The sequence below is a fragment of the Gracilinanus agilis genome, chromosome 2 (assembly GCF_016433145.1).
Source record: "Gracilinanus agilis isolate LMUSP501 chromosome 2, AgileGrace, whole genome shotgun sequence".
Lineage (NCBI taxonomy): Eukaryota > Metazoa > Chordata > Mammalia > Didelphimorphia > Didelphidae > Gracilinanus > Gracilinanus agilis.
In genome coordinates this window covers 613,491,861-613,509,757 of record NC_058131.1, presented here as the reverse complement: position 1 = coordinate 613,509,757, position 17,897 = coordinate 613,491,861, and the positions used below count along the sequence as shown (strand labels likewise).

Genomic DNA, 17,897 nt, shown 5'->3' with positions numbered 1-17,897 from the left:
GGAAGGAAGGAAGGAAGGAAGGAAGGAAGGAAGGAAGGAAGGAAGGAAGGAAGGAAGGAAGGAAGGAAGGAAGGAAGGAAGGAAGGAAGGAAGGAATCTCAAAAAATATCTTTGGAACAGATGAAAAAGAAGAGAAGATAGACCAGAAAGAATCACAGACAAACAGGGCAGTTTTGAAAGTTACATGCTGTACTATCCACCTTCAGATAGAGAAGTGAAGGGCTAGAAAGTGCATATTGAAGCATATTTTTTTCTAGACGTGACTAATGCAGGAATTTGTTCTCTTGACTATATATATTTGTTTTTCTTGCTTTCTCAATGACTGGGGGAGGAGAAGGTGAAAGGGAGAAAAATCAGAACTGAAAATAAAATACAAAATCTGAAAGTAAAGTTACATGTTGGATTTATTATAAATTTTAAAAGAAAAGCAAACCTTACATAATAGATCCAGAGTGCCATGTTTAATCCTCCCTTTCTATCTATATATATGGAAATGCTCATTTTAGTGGTGTTTGCCAAGTTTAGGATTTTTAAAAAAATGTTAAAGTCTTCATTGTTGTTACTATTAGAAAAAGTGTCAGATTTCCCATGCACATTGAAAATATTGCATAGCCTTCCTATTCCCTCCCTCTATTACCCACCCCCCTTCACTTAAAGCTGGAGTTAGGATTCTCTCTGAGATAAGACCAAACAGCCATTGCTATAAAACAAGATTTTGTCATATAACATATACGACACACACAAACTATATACAAACAATATGCTCTACCCCAGTGGAAAGGATTTTGCACCTACTTTTTAGTTTTTGAGAGAAAACTACGTTGCTCCTTTTGACTCCAGCAAAGGATTTAATCTTTCCCTTCTTTCAGTCCATCTTTCTTTATACATTTTCCCATCTAATCCTATTCGTGACCCTTCTACTTCCAAACCCTTCTCCCCCCTTATTTTCTCAGGCAGTTAACCCTGCTATGACTTCATTTTTGTCCCTTTCCTATAATTTCATCCCTTGGCCCTATAATTAGCCACACTACCCTTTACTCTTGAATCCCTTGTGCTCTTATCATGTTGAAGTTCACCTGTTGCCAAATCTTGACCCTGAATTAATCCTGACATCCACCTCTTCAGTTCCTAGTCATGAGTGAATAAGTAGAGCTGGAGTAAGTCATAAAATCATGCTGAGTACATGGTATATTCATGTTATCTTACTTCCTCTGGGCCCTCCCTGCAGCAAGGCAATCCTTTTATTCCATCCTAAGTGATTCCCTCCTTCATCCCTCACTAAAGCTTTTTCAAAGTCTTCTCTCCCCAAACTTCCCAGATCTCCTCCTACTCTCTCAACTGAGGACCTTCTGTCTTTCTTATTAAGAAAAGGGAGACTCTCTGAAGTGAGCTTCCTCTCATCTCTTTATCTCAAAAGCCTTTGATCCAGTATCCTACCTTTTCTTCCTTTTCTCCAGCATCTGACTGGAAGGTGATCCTTCTTGCTAAGGCCAGCCCTCAAAATATGCTCTCAATTCCATGCCCTCTTATATTCCCTAGAAGATAGTAACTCAATCATTCCCCTGCAAATCTTCAACTTCTCCCTATCTGCTGATTCCTTCCCCACTGTCTTCAAATATACCAAGTCTCCTCCATCCTTAAAAACCTTTAATCACTCTTCCCTTTCTCAACAAACTCATGGAAAAAAGTTGTTTATACTTATTGCCCTACTCCTTTAACTCTTCAGCTCTTTACAATCTGTCTTCTGACCTCATCACTCCATTGAAATCGTCCTCTCCAAATTTACCAATGATATCTTAATAGACAAATTTGATAATCTTCTTGACAATATCAGCTAAATTTGACTTTTATGACAACCTTCTCCTTCTTGGATACTCTCTCAGCTCTGGGCTTTTGTGACCTAGCTCTCTTGGTTCTCTTACCTGTCAAACAACCTTTTTTTTTTTTTCTAAAACCTTTACCTTCCGTCTTGATATTGGTTCCAAGGCAGAAGAGCAGTAAAGGCTAGGCAAATGGGATTAAGTGACTTGCCCAGGGTCACATAGCTAGGACGTGTCTGAGGTCAGATTTTAACCAAGACCTCTCATCTCCAGTACCTCAATACACTGAGTCATCTAGATGCCCCTCAAACAACTGTCAACTATGGCTGTTCTCCAAGGCTTTGTCCTAGGTCCTCTTCTCTCTACATACTTTCTCTCCACAATTTTATCAGTGTCCATCAGTTTAGTTACCATCTCTTTGGAGATGTTTTACAGATTTAAATTTCCAAGCCTGATCTCTCCTTGAGTTCTAGTCTTGCTTGAGCAATTACCTATTAGACATTTCAAACTGGATGTCCCCAAAACATCTCACACTCAATATATCCAAAACAGAACTTTCTCTCCAATGCTCCTTTCTGCCAAACTTCCCTATTTCTATTGAAGGTGCCCACATTCTTCTAATCTCCCAGAATTATCTTTGATTCTTCACTCTTCCTCATTCCACAAAGCCATTTTGTTACCAAATCCTACAAGTTCTTCCCCTACATTTCTTCCACCTGACCTCCTCTCTCTCCTCACACAGCTACCACCTTAGTTCAGGTTCTCACCACCGCTATCCTGGATTATTGCAATGGCTTCCAAATAATTGATCTCCCTACTTCAAGTCTTTCCTTATCCCGGTTCATCATTCACATTGTTGCAAAAGGGGTTTTTCCTTAAACATAGACCTGACCATGTTACTCCTCTACTCAATAAGCTTCAGTGACTCCTTATTGCTCCTAGGAAAAACTATCAATTGCTCTGTTTAGTTTTTGAAGTCTTTCACAATCTGGCCCTAATCTATCTTCCTGTATTCATTGATTCCCTCTCACTTTCAGAATCAATTATAAAATTCTCTTTTGGTCATTACTTACTCTCTATTTCCTTTATCTTGGACGGAGAAAGACATGTGGTACAGAAGAAAGAATATTGAATGGAGTCAGAGGACCTAGGTTCAAATACCACCTCTAATGCTTATTCCTTAGGCATCCTCCAGAAAGCCATTTGGCCTCTCTGGGTCTCAGTTTCCCCAAATGCAAAATGAAAGGGTGAGTCTGGATGACCTATAACATCTCCTCCAGCTATAGATCTTTGATCTCATGAACACAGGCAAGTTATTTGGCTTGTTTCCTCAATTATAAAAAGAATAAGTTGGACTAGATGGCCTCTGAGAAATAGAAATGCAACTGGGCTAGGCTGGTGCACAGGCATAGTCCAGTGTTAGTGGGGTCAGAGAGGGGCTAATGGTTTGGAGTCCTGGGGTCTCCATTTTCCTATGATCCCAACAAAGCCAGTGGGAGATCTAGGATCCTATGACCTTAGATAAGTAACTTCACTTTTCTAAGCCTTGTTTTTCTCATTTGTAAAATGAGGCGCTTACCTGGGAGGACTTCTAAGAAACAGAAATATAATTAGAATAGTGCGACTAGTACAGTCCGATTTGGGATAATGGGGAGCTTCAGGCACTACCAACTTCCTATGCTCCCAAAAAGCCAAAGTCCAGCTCTCTGATCCTGTGACTTGGTGAATCAACTCACTTCCCTAGGCCTCAGTTTTCTCATCTACGAAATGAAGCAATTGCACTAAATGACTTCTAAGGTCTTTTCTGGGTCTCCAACTATACAGGGCATCCTCAATAGCTTTGTACATCAAAGCCAAGGTCCTCTCTAAGAAGTACTTATCTCTTTTTTCATTACCAGAAGAAGAGATGCTGAAACAGCAAGAATTTTTCAGAGACTGATGGCCCTCTACCACCAAGGCAGGAATCTTTAAAAAAAGACTAATTCAGTGAATAGAGAACCAGACCTGAAGACTGGAGGACCCAAGTTCAAATCTGGCCTCAGGCACTTCTTAGTTGTGTGACTTTGGGCAAGTCACTTAACCTCAATTGCCTAGCCCTTACTGCTCTTCTGCTTTGAACCAATACATAATATCAGTTCTAAGACAGATGTTAAGGGTTTAAAAAAAAGAAAAAGAAAAAGATTTATTCTTCTGGGATGAATCAACTCTGAAATCTCTGCTATCTTCCTTAAAAGTTTTTTTTTTGGTTATAATTTATTTGGAATATTTTTCCATGGTTACATGATTCATGATTTTTTCCCACCCCTCTTCCCTCCCCCCTCCTGGAGCTGACAAGCAATTCCACTAGATTAAATGTGTATCATTGTTCAAAACCTGTTTATATATTGTTAAAAAAATTTTTTTTGAATCCCCTCACATCCCCACCCTATCCTTTCCTATATGTCTTGACGTCAATCCAGTTGAAAGAAATAATGAAGTGAATAAGCAGAGGAAGAAGGTTAATGAAAGATTAAGCCACCTAAAATCTCCCCTAAGTCCTCACCAGGCCTTCCCAGTTGCTCTTTTCCTGGTGACCTGACATTTGGGGGCTTTGCCTTCCTAGGAGATGCTCATGGAATATTCACAAAAGCATAGTTGTGAGAAGGCTTCTTAACCCTGGGATAGAGCGGAAGGCTCACGCTGCCCTGCTGATACAATTAGGATGGCAGTTATATGTCAGGTTAGCATAAACAGCTAGGGTCTCTCAGCTTCTCCCCGAGGGGGCCTCTGCAATGCTTCCCAGGTTGTTTTGGATGCTGCCTTTCATGAATTAAATATAGAAGAAAGGCAAAGTCAAGTCCTGTTTGGACCATAATGCCAGTATTACTTGGTCAACTCTTCAAACACAGAAACAAGGGAAGAGATCATAGAATCCAAGATATGGTGAACTTGGGGGGCTCCGGACCCCAAGCTATTGTAGAAGGTGAATGCGAACACACATTCAGATTCAATACATCCTCATCTTGCTTTCTCCCCCAGGAACCTCAGACTATCCAATGATGAAGTAGAACAGGGCAGATTATTGGCAGAGTCCATGATCCAAAGTCTTGGAGGAAGCTGACTGTTCCCTATGTTTTAGGCTCATCCAGGAGGGTCTTCCTCCAGGGTCTGAGTAAGTATTTCTTGCCCCCTTGTGTAGCTTAGAAAAGGTATGATGTTCCTAGACAAGGTGTCAAATCCATGGGTGGTTGCCCCACTAATAAAGTCTTCATTTTGGAATTGATTCAAGTTCACTGCTAGTTCACACACCAGAACTATGCCCTGTAAAAGGGTAACACATGGACTCAAGTGCACTGGAGAGGGAGGGAAGAGGTCAGATAGAGGCGAAAGAAGGGGAATATATAAACATGGATTTGGTTCCCTGGAGAGAGACTTGCACAAGCAGAGGATTTCAGCAGTGGAGGGGCAGTGCACAAGCAGAGGAGATCTTGGACCAAGCCAAGGACCTGGTTTAAGCCAGGAACTACAGGCATCAGAACTGAGTAATAACAAGGCATTTGAACCACAGCAAGGAGGAGCAAACCTAAATTTGGCAGCTTGTTGGTACTTGAAGACCTGTGGATTGTACAGTGAAAAGGAAGAGAATCAATTTTCTAGCAGTTCCAAGTTCTCTCCCTTTTCCAATGGTCTCAAAAGCCTGAAAGACCAGAGATGAAATATAGATCCTATGGGAAGTAGGAAGAGCTTGATTGTTTATGGGCTCAGGTTTCAATTCTTTTTTGTTTTCTGTCCTCGTGTAGAAGGTGGGACTTAAACGGTATCTAACCCTAATTCTGAGATGATATAAAATCTACCCTTTATATTAGATGTTTTGTTAGCCTGAGTGCTTGCGTGGGAGCCAAGATTTCTTTTTTCCTGTTGTGGTAGAAATGTGGACATGAACCAGAAGAAACCCTTGACTAGGACACAAGCCCAAAGGAATACTTATTAAGAATCCTCTAAAATTGAACCTGTCTATGTGAACTCAAAACTTTGGTATTTATTATGCAAGCGATAACAACTCTAAGAATTCTGACTAAAATCCAGACTGGGATAGCAAAGGGATCTGGGTGTCAAGATAGGTGTATTCTTAAAACCAAATCCTAAGAGGCAACAGAAGTTAAGGCGAAGAAAATATAACATACGATATTAGAGCACCTTGCCAGTAGTAGATACTTGATAAATATTTGTTGAACTAAGGAAGCCAATTCTAATATCTTCATTTTAGAGATCTGAGGAAAATGAGACCTAGGAAGATGACGTGACTTGCCCAATCTCACACAGATAGTGTATGTAAACAGTAGAATGAGGATTAAAATGTAAATCTCCTGATCCCCAGTTCCGAAGCTCTTTTCCCTATACTCCAATGATAATAATCATCCCTGACATTTGTATAGTGCTTTAAAGTTTTCAGAAAGCTTTCACACACAATTTTTTATTTAATCTTTCTAAGAAACAGAGGCATAAGAGGTTTTTGTTGTTCGGTTGTTTTTCAGTCATGTCTGACTCTTTGGGACTCTATTTGGGGTTTTCTTGGCAAAGATACTGGACTAGCTGGCCATTTCCTTCTCCTGCTCATTTTACAGATGAGGAAACTGAGGCCAACAGGGTTAAGTAACTTGTCTGAGGCCAGATTGAACTCGGGAAGATGAGTCTTCCTGATTCCAGGCTTGGCACTCCATCTGTTGTACCACTTAGTAGCTGGCCCAGGTAGTATGCCATAATAGATGGAGAGCCAGACTCAGATTCAGGTAGATCTCAACTCACATCCCACCTCTGCCACTTACTAGATTTATGCCACCCTGGCAGTGTCTCCTTGGCATAACTCTCTAAGACTGAACAATTGTCGCCCATCTGCATGGGTAGAAGGCATTTCCTCAAATCAGCACTCCCTGTGTTGATAGAATCACAGGTCCCAACCAACATATAAAACAGTTTAAAAAAAAAAGAAAGAAAAGGAAAGACCATCAATTTTCAATTTAGCTAGAGAATCAATAAGCCTAGGTCTGCTACCTGATAAGATTTAGAGCAGGGGCAGGTAGGTAGCACAAGGGATAGGGCGCCAAGTCCAGAATTGGGAGAATTAGGGTTCAAATCTAGCCTCAGACACTTCCTAGTTGTGTGACCTTGGGCAAGTCATTTAACCCCGTTCCCTAGCCCTTGCTGCTCTTCTGCCTTGGAATGGATAGTTTCAATTCTAAGATAAGAGGTAAAGGTTTAAAAAAAAATGTGAGCTCATTGAAAACGGGGACAATTTTTGTCTTTCTCTGGGAACCAAATCCCCAGAATTTAGCTCTGTGCCTGGTAGCCAGTAAATGCTTAATAAATGCTTGCTGACTGGCTGGCAATCTAGACAAAGCAAATGGGGAGGCATTCGGGGTGGCACAGAGGGCAGCGCTGAGCCGGCCCTCCTCTTGCCTGGTGGACATCGCCACCCTCTGACCCTGCTTACGTGAAGGGATGAGAGAGGGTGTCCCTGTTGGGGAAGGGGTTTGGTATAGCAGCCTGTCCAAGACAAGCAAAGCTCACTCAGCAGGCAGAGATTAAGTCCTGAACTTCCATGCACGTAACATTCCCATCAACCTCAGTGGGAGTCGTGCTCGCAGGAACTGCAGGATCAGCGATAAAAGGAGACTGGAATGAAGCTGTGAGAGCCCGAGCTGTAGGTCTTTATTCTGCGAATGCTAACACAGCTTCAGAGTTGCAAAGGGCTTCATTTGCAATCTGGTGCATCAGCCACCTACCCTCTACCAGGGCCCGATTTACACAAGACTCCCAGGCAGACGGCGGCCAGGAAACTCCCAAGTCGTTGTCTCTAGTTAAAGAAAGCTGGCTGATCAGAGAAGAGAGGCCGGACGCCACCAAGGAAAATCTCTAGCCAATAATATTTATGAACGCAGCTAGTTGTTCCTTGGCCCTCCCGCCCCCTGCGCCATCCCGCCTAGGTTCACATTCCTTTCTAGGGTCAGGACCATTCAGTATAATTCCCAAACTGACAAGACAGAATTAGTGAAGTTCTATTAATTGCTTCCTTGGAGTAGGAGGAAAGGCCAAGAATCCACAGGAGAAGCAAGCTAGGCTCCTGCTTTGGCCCCGAGCCACGGCCTTTTCAGCTATGCATGGCCAGAGGAGGAGTCCTGTTGGGCCACCGCTGCGGCTCCCTCTAGGAGTAAGCCTCCCAACCTTTGGGGATTTCTCAGTAAAGTTCCTGTCGCAGAATGAAAGTATGAAAATAACAGCTTTGATCAAAGAAGGCACTTGGAGGAAAAAGCTGTCCCCAAAACTCTTAGGATGAACAGATTCAGAGAACCATGACCCCTTAGGGCTGGAAGGGCCCGATGGCTTTTCTTTTCAGAGGTGAGGAAATTGAGCCAAGATCAAGGGTCTCTGAAGGAGGTTTGTCTCTTCTGCCGCTGGTCATCAGAGGCCAGAGGAAAATGTACGAAGTGTGGTTTTCTTGGGCAAAAGTGCAAAGCTCTCCACCTCCCCAAACTGAGCCAGACTACTGTTTTCTAATGGCACTACCCAGCTTTGAGCCCAGGACCTGGGAGCATAGGAGAGACTCTCACTGGGACCCATTCAAGCAAAGAAACCAATTTGGGAAGCCATCGGCTTGGGTCACTACCTCTCTACCAGCGCCATCTTGTGCTAGCTCCTGGTAGAGACTTCATCTGGTCCCTTTCCAAGCCTTAAGCTGGGGCCCAGAGGTAAGTATCCCCAGAGAATATGGGGTCCTTCCTATTCCTAGCAGCATCTTGAAGGCCTCTTGAGGCCTGAGTCCAAGTTTGACCCCCTCTATTCCGCAATAAGAAATTCTTCTTTCTGCCCAGCTTCATGACATTTTCCCTGCAAAGTGGTCATCACCTACACTATGGGAAAGCCCTTCAAATACTTGAAGATTATTATTAAATAATCAGGTTACAAGTTTCTTTAAGACGTCTCATAGTTCTTTCTTTCATTCCCTACAAGTGCATCACCCAGGACTAAGCCACAGAGGAGATGTTCAGTAAATTATGGAGGTAGTGTAACACAGAGGACTGAACCTGGAGTCAGAAGACCAGTTCAAATCTTGGCTTTGCCACCTAATAACTGTGGAGTACTGGGCAAATTATTTAACTGTTCTGGACTTGAGCTTGGCAAAACAGAAAGAGTACTTGATGTGGAGTGAGAGCATCTAGGTTCAAATGCTAGCTCTAACCCTTATTTCTCATATAAGCTTGAGCTACTATTTTGCTCCTCTGGGTTTCCTTTTTTAACTGTCAAATGAAGGTTGAACCAGATAACCTCCAAGGTCCCTTCTAGTTCTACGTCTATGATCCTATGATTAAATTATTCCTCAAATTCCTCTTCTTTAAAATGGATAATCCCATTCCATTAAACCTTTCCTCCCCATTTTTCCTAATGCTTTAGTCTTTCTCGATTACACCAAAGTCCTACCTTGATGCTTCATGGTACCAAAGAGGTGATCCTGGGTTTCTTAAGGCTATACACAGGCAAGGAACAAGCTTTGGCAGACTTTATCAAGCCGGAAAGCCTTTGGTTAGTATTTGTTCAGTGGCAGTCCTCTGTTATTAGAGGACTAGCCCGGTAGATTCAGAGAAATTCATCAACAGGACACTCCTCTAGTTCAGTAGAGAGGCGTTAGGACCAGCGCAGAAGTACTCGTGACAATTAAATCAATATCCCTGAAGAGTGGAAGTCTTAGTGATTTTGCTTTCTGAACATTTCCAAGTTCTCCATTTCTCTTTTTATGCTTGGAATCCAGAACTGGGTCTAATTGTCTCCTAAGGGTCTGCTTAAGTGTGATGTAGAAAAGAAAGATAACATCAATGTCAGCATTCATAGATGTATAAATGCCAGAGTCATGAGGGACCTCAGAGGCCATCTTGTCCAAATCATACCTCAATGAGAATCCTCTCTTCAGCAAGAAGTGGTCATTCCACCTCCAGGAACTGATGCAGAGTGAAAGGAGAGGAACCAGGAGGACATTATATACAGAGACGGATACACCATGACACAATCAAATGTAATGGACTTCTCTACTAGCAGCAATGCAATGATCCAGGACAATTCTGAGGGACTTATGAGAAAGAACACTCCACATCCAAAGAAAGAACTGTGGGAACAGAAACACAGAAGAAAAACATATGATTGATCACGTGGTTCGAAAGGGATATGATTGGGAATTTTGGCTTTAAATGATCACTCTATTGCAAATATTAATAATATGGAAATAGATTTTGATCAATGACACATGTAAAACCCAGTGGAATTGCTTGTTGGCTATGGGAGGAGGTTGGGAGGAGGGAAGGGAAAGAACATGAATCATGTAACTGTGGAAAAATATTCTAAATCAAATAAATAAATAAATAAACTTAATTTAAAAAAAAAAGAAGTGGTCATTCCAGTCCCTGCTTAGAGAATTCAGTGAGGGGGAACTCCTCAGTTCCCTAGGAAATGTATTCAAATTTTGGCCAACCCTAATGATTAAAAAGTTTTTACTTCATAAGATCAAGCCTTACATTAAGTCTGACTTACTTTCTCTTCAACTTTCATTTACTTTACCTCCCTAGTCCTGCCTTTGTGGACCAAGACAAACAAGTCCAATCCATCTTCCACATGGCATCCTTTCTAGAGGCTGATAAAATAATCAGACTATAAGGCTGGTTACAAGACTACTACTGAAGTTTGTGCCTTACTGGTATATAGTCTTTATTTCTTCTTTTTTAAACCCTTACCATCTGCCTTAGAACCAATACTATGTATAAGTTCCAAGGCAGAAGAGTGGCAAGGGCTAGGGCTAGGCAATAGGGGTTAAGTGGCTTGCCCAGGGTCACACAGCTAGGAAGTGTCTGAGGCCAAATTTGAACTTAGGACCTCCCTCTAGGTCTGGCTCTCAACTCACTGAGCTACCCAGCTGCTCCCTGGTGTGTAGTCCTTAGAAGGGATGTCATGGGGAAAGGAGATTGGAAAATAGACTGGATTTGTTAGAGACAGTTTAAAGACAGCTCTCATATCCCATTTAAGTCTTATCTTCCCCAAGCTATACATCTGAAGTTCTTTCAAGCAACATTCATATGGCTTGTTGTCTAGTCCTTTCCCCATTCTGGCCTCTTTACTCTGGATCTGCTCCAAATTGTCAGCATCTTTCCTAAAATGTAGGATTAGAACTGAATACAGTACTCTAGATGTGTATGTCTTAGATACTACAGAACTCCCTCCCTCCCTCATTTGGGATTCTGTGCTTCTTTTCTTGTAGACTAGGAGGGCACCCGTTTTCTTGGCTGCCACATCGTATTGCTAACAATTTGCAGTCCACTAAACTTGCAGATCTCTTTAAAAAACAAAAACAAAAAAACCCTCTTACCTTCTGTCTTAGAAAACAGATGAATGATCAGGGCTAGGCAATGGGGGTTAAGTGACTTGCCAGGGTCACAAAACTAGAAAGTATCTGAGGTCAGATTTGAACCCAGGTTCTCCCATCTCCAGGCCTTGCCCTCCTCTAGCCACTGAATGACCTAGCTGTCCCTGCAGATCTTTTTAAAGAGTGTTATTGTCTAGCCTTGTCCTGCATTTATGAGACTGATTTTTTTGGAACCAAGTGTAGAACTTGGCAGTCATCTCAATTCAATCTCATTTCTATTCCATGCAGCGTATCACCCACACCTGTCTAGAACTTATGGATTTCAGTCTATGTTATTAGCTATTCCTCTAAGCTTCATGGACCACCACAAATTGAAAATGTATGCTATGTGTGCCTTCATCCAAAAAATAGATCAGAATGTTGACAGATCCTTGAGGCATTCTATTAGAGGCATCCTTTAAGATGACATTCAGTACTCCTAGTCAGAACTGTTCCAACAATACAATGATCCAAGATAATTCCAAAGGACTCATGACAAAAAAATGCTATCCCTCTCCAGAGAAAGAACTGATGGCGTCTGAATTCAGATCAAGGCATACTATTTTTCACTTTATTTTCTTTGTAGTTTGGGGGCGGTTGTGAGCCTTTTTCTTCCCCAACATGACCAATGTGGAAATATGTTTTTATGATAGCCTGTGTATAACCTGGATCAAGTTGCTTACCATCTCAGCGACAGGGAGGAAGGGGGAAGGATAAATGGAGGAAGGAAAGTGGAAATCAAAATTTAAGAAAAATGAATCCTTAAAAGAGCATTTACATGTAATTGGGAAAAAATGAAATATTATATTTTTAAAAAATACTCCTAGTCATCCATTAGAGAATGTGAGCTTCTTGAGAGCAGAGGTTTTCCTTTGCCTTTCCTTGTATCTCTAGCACTTAGTACAATGCCCAGCACACAGTAGGTGCTTGATAAAAGTTTATTGACTGACTGGCACAGCTAGGTGCCTGGTGGCAGGTTCTTTTCAATTATGATCCCTTGGTGACCTAACTCATAATTTCCTCTGACTGAAAGCACCATACATATAACCGTTTCAGGAGGCCAGGTTGGATCCAAAGGATGACTCAATTGACTTTCCAATTTCATTTGTAACGTATTTTGTTTGGGTTCATAGATGAAAGATGTTGTAACCTCTTGCCATCCCCTTTACAATGAATAAATACAGGATTAAGTCCACAATGTCTTCAAAAAGTGTAGGAAGAGGGGCAACTGGGCAGCTCAGTAAGAGCCAGGCCTAGAGACGGGAGGTCCTAGGTTCAAATCTGGTCTCAGACACTTCCTAGCTGTGTGACCCTGGGAAAGTCACTCAACTCCCATAGTCTAGCTCTTACCGCTCTTTTGCCTTAGAACCAATACACAGAAAAGAAAGAAAGAAAAAGAGAGAGAGAGGAAGGAAGGAAGGAAGGAAGGAAGGAAGGAAGGAAGGAAGGAAGGAAGGAAGGAAAATACAAAAAAAGTATAAGAAAAAAAATTTCCCAGAAATTCTTCATCAATCATCATTTCTGAAGCTGTCTCCCCCATTTCACATACAATCAATCCCAGGCTAGCCAGGAACACACGTGGCTTCTCAGTTCCACTTCATTCCACTGAGTGGCACCAGAACTCTGACTTCTTAGGAGAGAGCAAGCCTTTTCATTTCATTTGGCTCCACATGTCTTTTATTCAGGTGATTTGCTGTGAAAATGTAATTAGCACCTTCTAAAAATAATTAATTTGTCCTTATTCATCTTCTAGAATTACGTAGCTTCTTGCAGTTTATTTCTTGGTGTATGCTAACTGAATGGGGGTAGGAGATGAAGGGGAAAATTCAGGCACAGAGAAGCAAGGGGGCTCCCTACCCCCCAGCCCCAAGGTGGTCTTTTTCCATCCCAGCTTCAGGAGCTGCCTCACTTTTTTTTTTTTTTTGCCACAACTGCCCACAGCTGGAGCAGGGCACTGTTCAGGCTTGGTGTCCATCCTTCTTCGAGCTTCAATGGATCTGTGATCATCCCCTGGAGAAATGCAAACAAATGCATTAGGAAGATCACTAAATAAGTAAATGTATCACCAATTTAGAGCTGGAAAGGACCTCAGAGGTCATGTATCTTCATTAGATTACAAGTTCCTTGAGAGCAGGGACTGTCTTTTGCCTCATCACTTAGCACAGTGCTGGACAAATATTTGGCATTTAATAAATGTTTATTGAATGAATATTACAACTGGAGAAACTGAGGCTTAGGGAAATAAAGTGACCTGATCAAGGTCGCAAAGGTAATAAGCAACAGAAGCAAGTGTTGAAGCCAGCTCCAGAGCCAGCATCCTTTCCACTGCAGACCTTATTGATTTGAGGTCCTTACTCTTTGGAGTTAGGAAGTCCAGAGTTCGAATTCAACCTCAAACACTTACTGACCCTGGGCAAGTCACTTTCACCTTTATCTGCTTCTACTGTAAAATGGACAATAGCCTTTACCTTACAGGGTTGTTGTGAGGATCAAAGGAGATGCTGTTTACCTTTTTGGTCTTATCTTACAATACTCCTACCTCAATCAATATATGTGCTATTCTCTGGTCCACTCTTCCTCATCACTCACTGCAAATGTCCTACAATTTCCTGCTTCATATTCCCTCTTTGCCTAGAATTCTTCCTCCCTTCCCCCCATCACCATCTATTAGAATCTTGCATATGTTTCAAGATCCAGCTCAAATGCCATCTCTTCCAAAAAGGCTTCCTTAATTCTCCCCAGTTGAAAATGAACTTTTATTCTCTCAAAAAGAACTTTATGCCCCTTCTAGGCATGAATATTTCATTCAGTACCAAGTTACTTCTGAACATATCCCCAGCTTCTACTAGATTCCAGCTTCCAGGAAAACAGAGGCCATGTTTTTCCTTAATCCTAGAATTCTCCTTGCATTTACCATAGGGTCCTGCATATGGCGGGCACTTCATAAGGGATTGTGGCATTGAGTCCTAAAATATTCCTAAAGCTGAAAGACACTCTAGGGGGAATCTGAGCCTCAGGGACCCTAAGGCAGAAGTACTGAACCTGGGCTAAGAGCACTCATTTAACAGATTGCCTAAGCCATAGGGGCCAGTTTTATATAGGAGCCAAACTCCACGAGATGTGGAGCAGATCCATCAGGGATCCTAAGACTCAGTACCAAGAATACCGTGAAGGTGTGAGTTTCTGGGGACTTGAAGATTGGCAAGTGAGTGCCCACTCTGCATTCAGGCTAGGAAGACACTGTATCCCCAAAGGCTCGCTCCAATACTTAGTGCTCCTTCTCTCGTATTCTTTGATATACTAAGCCAGGAGAAAGACACATACTCTGTAATCCCCATCACTACATCTAGACTTTCCATTTGCCCCACTGTCATTCATCAACATCTGCTCTTTCCCTCTGTTTCAGGCAACTCTCTGCCCCCGATCATTCTTCCTGTCATAGACCTACAGCCAAAAGGAAGCAACCCCCTTATTTAATAGATGGAGAAAATGAGACTCAGGGAGAACTTGAGTTTAGGACCTCACTCATTCTTCCGTTCTCTTCCAGCCCTTTCCCCTCACATTTGGAAATTTTAATATACAGTTTCAGCTCCACTGACCTTTACTCCACACCTCATCTATTGCACAGGGATGGTCCCCTCTTAGATCTTACCACCAACCATAACTGTATTCTTTCCTGTATTCTGAATTCTACAGTTCTTTCCTCTGATCACAGTCCTCTCTCCTTCCTTCTCACCCTTTGCTTCATTCTTCCGAAATCTTGTCTTTATCTTCACCCTAACCTTCAGTTCTTCCAGCCTTCCCTGTTCTCCTATGCTCTTACTTTGCTCTCCAAAATTCACAATCTTGATGTTCTGGTTGGCCTGCCTTGATCCCTTGTCCCACCATTACTCACTCAATTACCCTCACCATGCATTCATTTTCTCTGCCCCTTTTGCTGAAGGAAGTCACATAACTACACTGACTGGGTACACAACAAATTTGTTAAGTACCTCTAAGTGTGCTCTCCCTGCCGCACAGTAATCTTATTATTCTTCCTTCCCTGACTCCATCACATTCTACAGATTACCTATTCCAAGGTTTCTTTCCCCAACTATCCTCAACCATCACTTAATTGCCTCCCACCACTATCTCTCTCAGCAAAAAGTCTGACCTTCTACCTTACTGAGAACATAGAGGCCATCTGGCTCCCTTGACTCTCCTCCTCTATAACTCAAAACCGCTCTACATCATCCCTCTTCCTATCTTTTAGTCCTTGAGAAACAGGAGGCCCTTGCTGCCAAGGCCAACTCTCTGTTGGTGCCTTTGAACTTATTTTCTTCCATCTTCTCTGAGAGTTTGCCCTCTTGTCTGTTCTTTGTCCCTGTCCTATGTTTGATCTTTCTTCTTTATTCTCTCTTTTCCTACAGCTTACAAACCTGCCCAAGTTTGCTGACGACCCCTGCCTCCTGGACTTCTCTTGGCTTCCAGGACACTTCTCTTGGTCTTCCTCCCACCTGTTAGACTATTCCTACTCAGTTTCCTTTGAAAGATCGATATCCATTTTCTGACCACTAGGCATTGGCCTCTCCCTCCCTTAAATCCACTACCACCACCACTCCCAAGTCCCTGTACTGGGTCCTATTTTCTTTTCTCACTGTATGTTTTGGAAGTAATCTCATCAGGTCCCCTGAATTCAATTTTCATCTCTAAACAGATGACTTCCAACTTTACCCCTAATCTCTATTCTAAACTCTACTTTTAATAATAATTCACATTTATACAACATGTTAAGGTTTATGGTATTTCCTTTACAACAATCCTGTAAGCAGTATAATGTAAATATGATTGTAACAATTTTACAAATGGAGAAACTGAGGTTCAGTGAGGTTAAGTGACGACACTGTTACTATCAGGACAAGAACTTGAATCCAGGTCTCTGAATTTCAAGTCTGATGTTCTTTCCACTATTACAATGCTGCCTTTCTTGAATGCCAAACTGGAGAATATGTATTTTACTTGTTTGTCAGGGAGTCAGAGGAATTTCTCAAACAAGAGCATGGTCAAGACTGTGTTTTGCCTAGGGGCAATTGGTGGCTCAGTGGATAGAATGCCAGGCCTGGTGTCAGGAAGATCTGCATTCAAATTTGGCCTCAAACGCTTCCTAGCTGCATGACCCTGAGCAAGTCACTTAAGCCGGTTTGCCTAGGCTTTGCCCTTCTGTGTTAGAGTTATTATTAAGAGAGCAAGTCAGGGCAGCTGGGTAGCTCAGTGGAGTGAGAGTCAGGCCTAGAGACAGGAGGTCCTAGGTTCAAACCCGGCCTCAGCCACTTCCCAGCTGTGTGACCCTGGGCAAGTCACTTGACTCCCATTGCCCACCCTTACCAATCTTCCACCTATGAGACAATACACCGAAGTACAAGGGTTTAAAAAAAAAAAAAGAAAAAGAAAAAAAAAAGAGAGCAAGTAAGGATTTTAAAAATGGAAGAAGATGACAACTCTAGCAGGGATCTAAAGAATGATTCAGAGAGGGAAGGGATAGGTGGAGTGGAGAACCAGAAGCAAAAAGACTTGTTAGAAAAACCTAACAGAGAAGTAATAAGGTTACGGGCAAGAGTGATGTTAGTGAAAGAGGAAAGGAAGGATCAGTTGATTCTAGAAGTATTGCAGAAGTATACTCTTTTCAATATTAAGATTCCTTCTATCCCTTCAATTTAGACTTCAGAATAAAAGAGAAAAAAAGGAAAAATTCTTCTGGTGCCAATGTACTTTATCTTCTCCTAGTTTTTCTAACAATGCTACTAAGAATGAAAATATAATTCAAAGGGGGAAGCTGGGTAGCTCAGTGGATTGAGAGCCAGGCCTAGAGACGGAAGGTCCTAGGTTCAAATCCGGCCTCAGACACTTCCCAGCTGTGTGACCCTGGGCAAGTCACTTGACCCCCATTGCCCACCCTTACCAATCTTTCACCTATGAGACAATACACCGAAGTTAAGGGTAAAAAATATATATATATATATGTATATATATATATAATTCAAGCATATGTTGTCTATAATCTGACATTTGGAAGTTATTTGAACAGATAAAACCTTTTCCTACCCCCCTTTTCAAATAGTCAGAAGAGTTGGAAATTAAGGGCAAGTTCCCCAGGAACTGAGCCTCTCAATACTTGCTATCCAATCATATCCAGGAGATAATTAACCTTCAATTAACACCAGTTACATTTTCATCTCTTCTGTCCCTAGATCTTTTGATATAAATAACTTGTCCAATTAGCACACCTTAATCCTTCCACTGCAAGAGAAATCTGGTTCAAGACTAAGTCTAAAGGAAATGGAAAAATCTGCTCTTAACTGGATTTTAATTTCATGCTAAAACAATTTGGGGATTTTCCTTTGGAAAATTTCTGTTGATGGTACTATCATCTTCCCAAGTCATTCCAGTTTGCATTTCTAGAAATATCCTAGACTCTTCCATCTTCGCACCATTTCCAACTGGTTGCCAAGTCTTCATTCTACCTCTTCAACATTTCTCATGTCTGTCCCCTTTTCTCTATTCCCTTAGTTACCAGTCTAGTTTAGAATCTCATCAATTCTTGTGTGAACTATTATAATAGTCAGAAATGTGGTAGAACGATGGCAAGAATCCGAGGTCTACGTATGAATCTTGATTTG

General features: G+C 41.9%; 1 protein-coding gene across 1 annotated transcript in view; it reads right to left on the bottom strand.

The window, feature by feature from the left end:
- Positions 1-7,951: 7,951 nt before the first annotated feature.
- Positions 7,952-17,897, bottom strand: part of AS3MT (arsenite methyltransferase) — a 35,484-nt gene continuing 25,538 nt past the window's right edge. Inside the window, 3 exon segments of the mRNA XM_044660169.1 lie at positions 7,952-8,046; positions 9,926-9,954; positions 13,151-13,251. Of these exon segments, the coding sequence (XP_044516104.1) occupies positions 7,952-8,046; positions 9,926-9,954; positions 13,151-13,251 (225 nt within the window).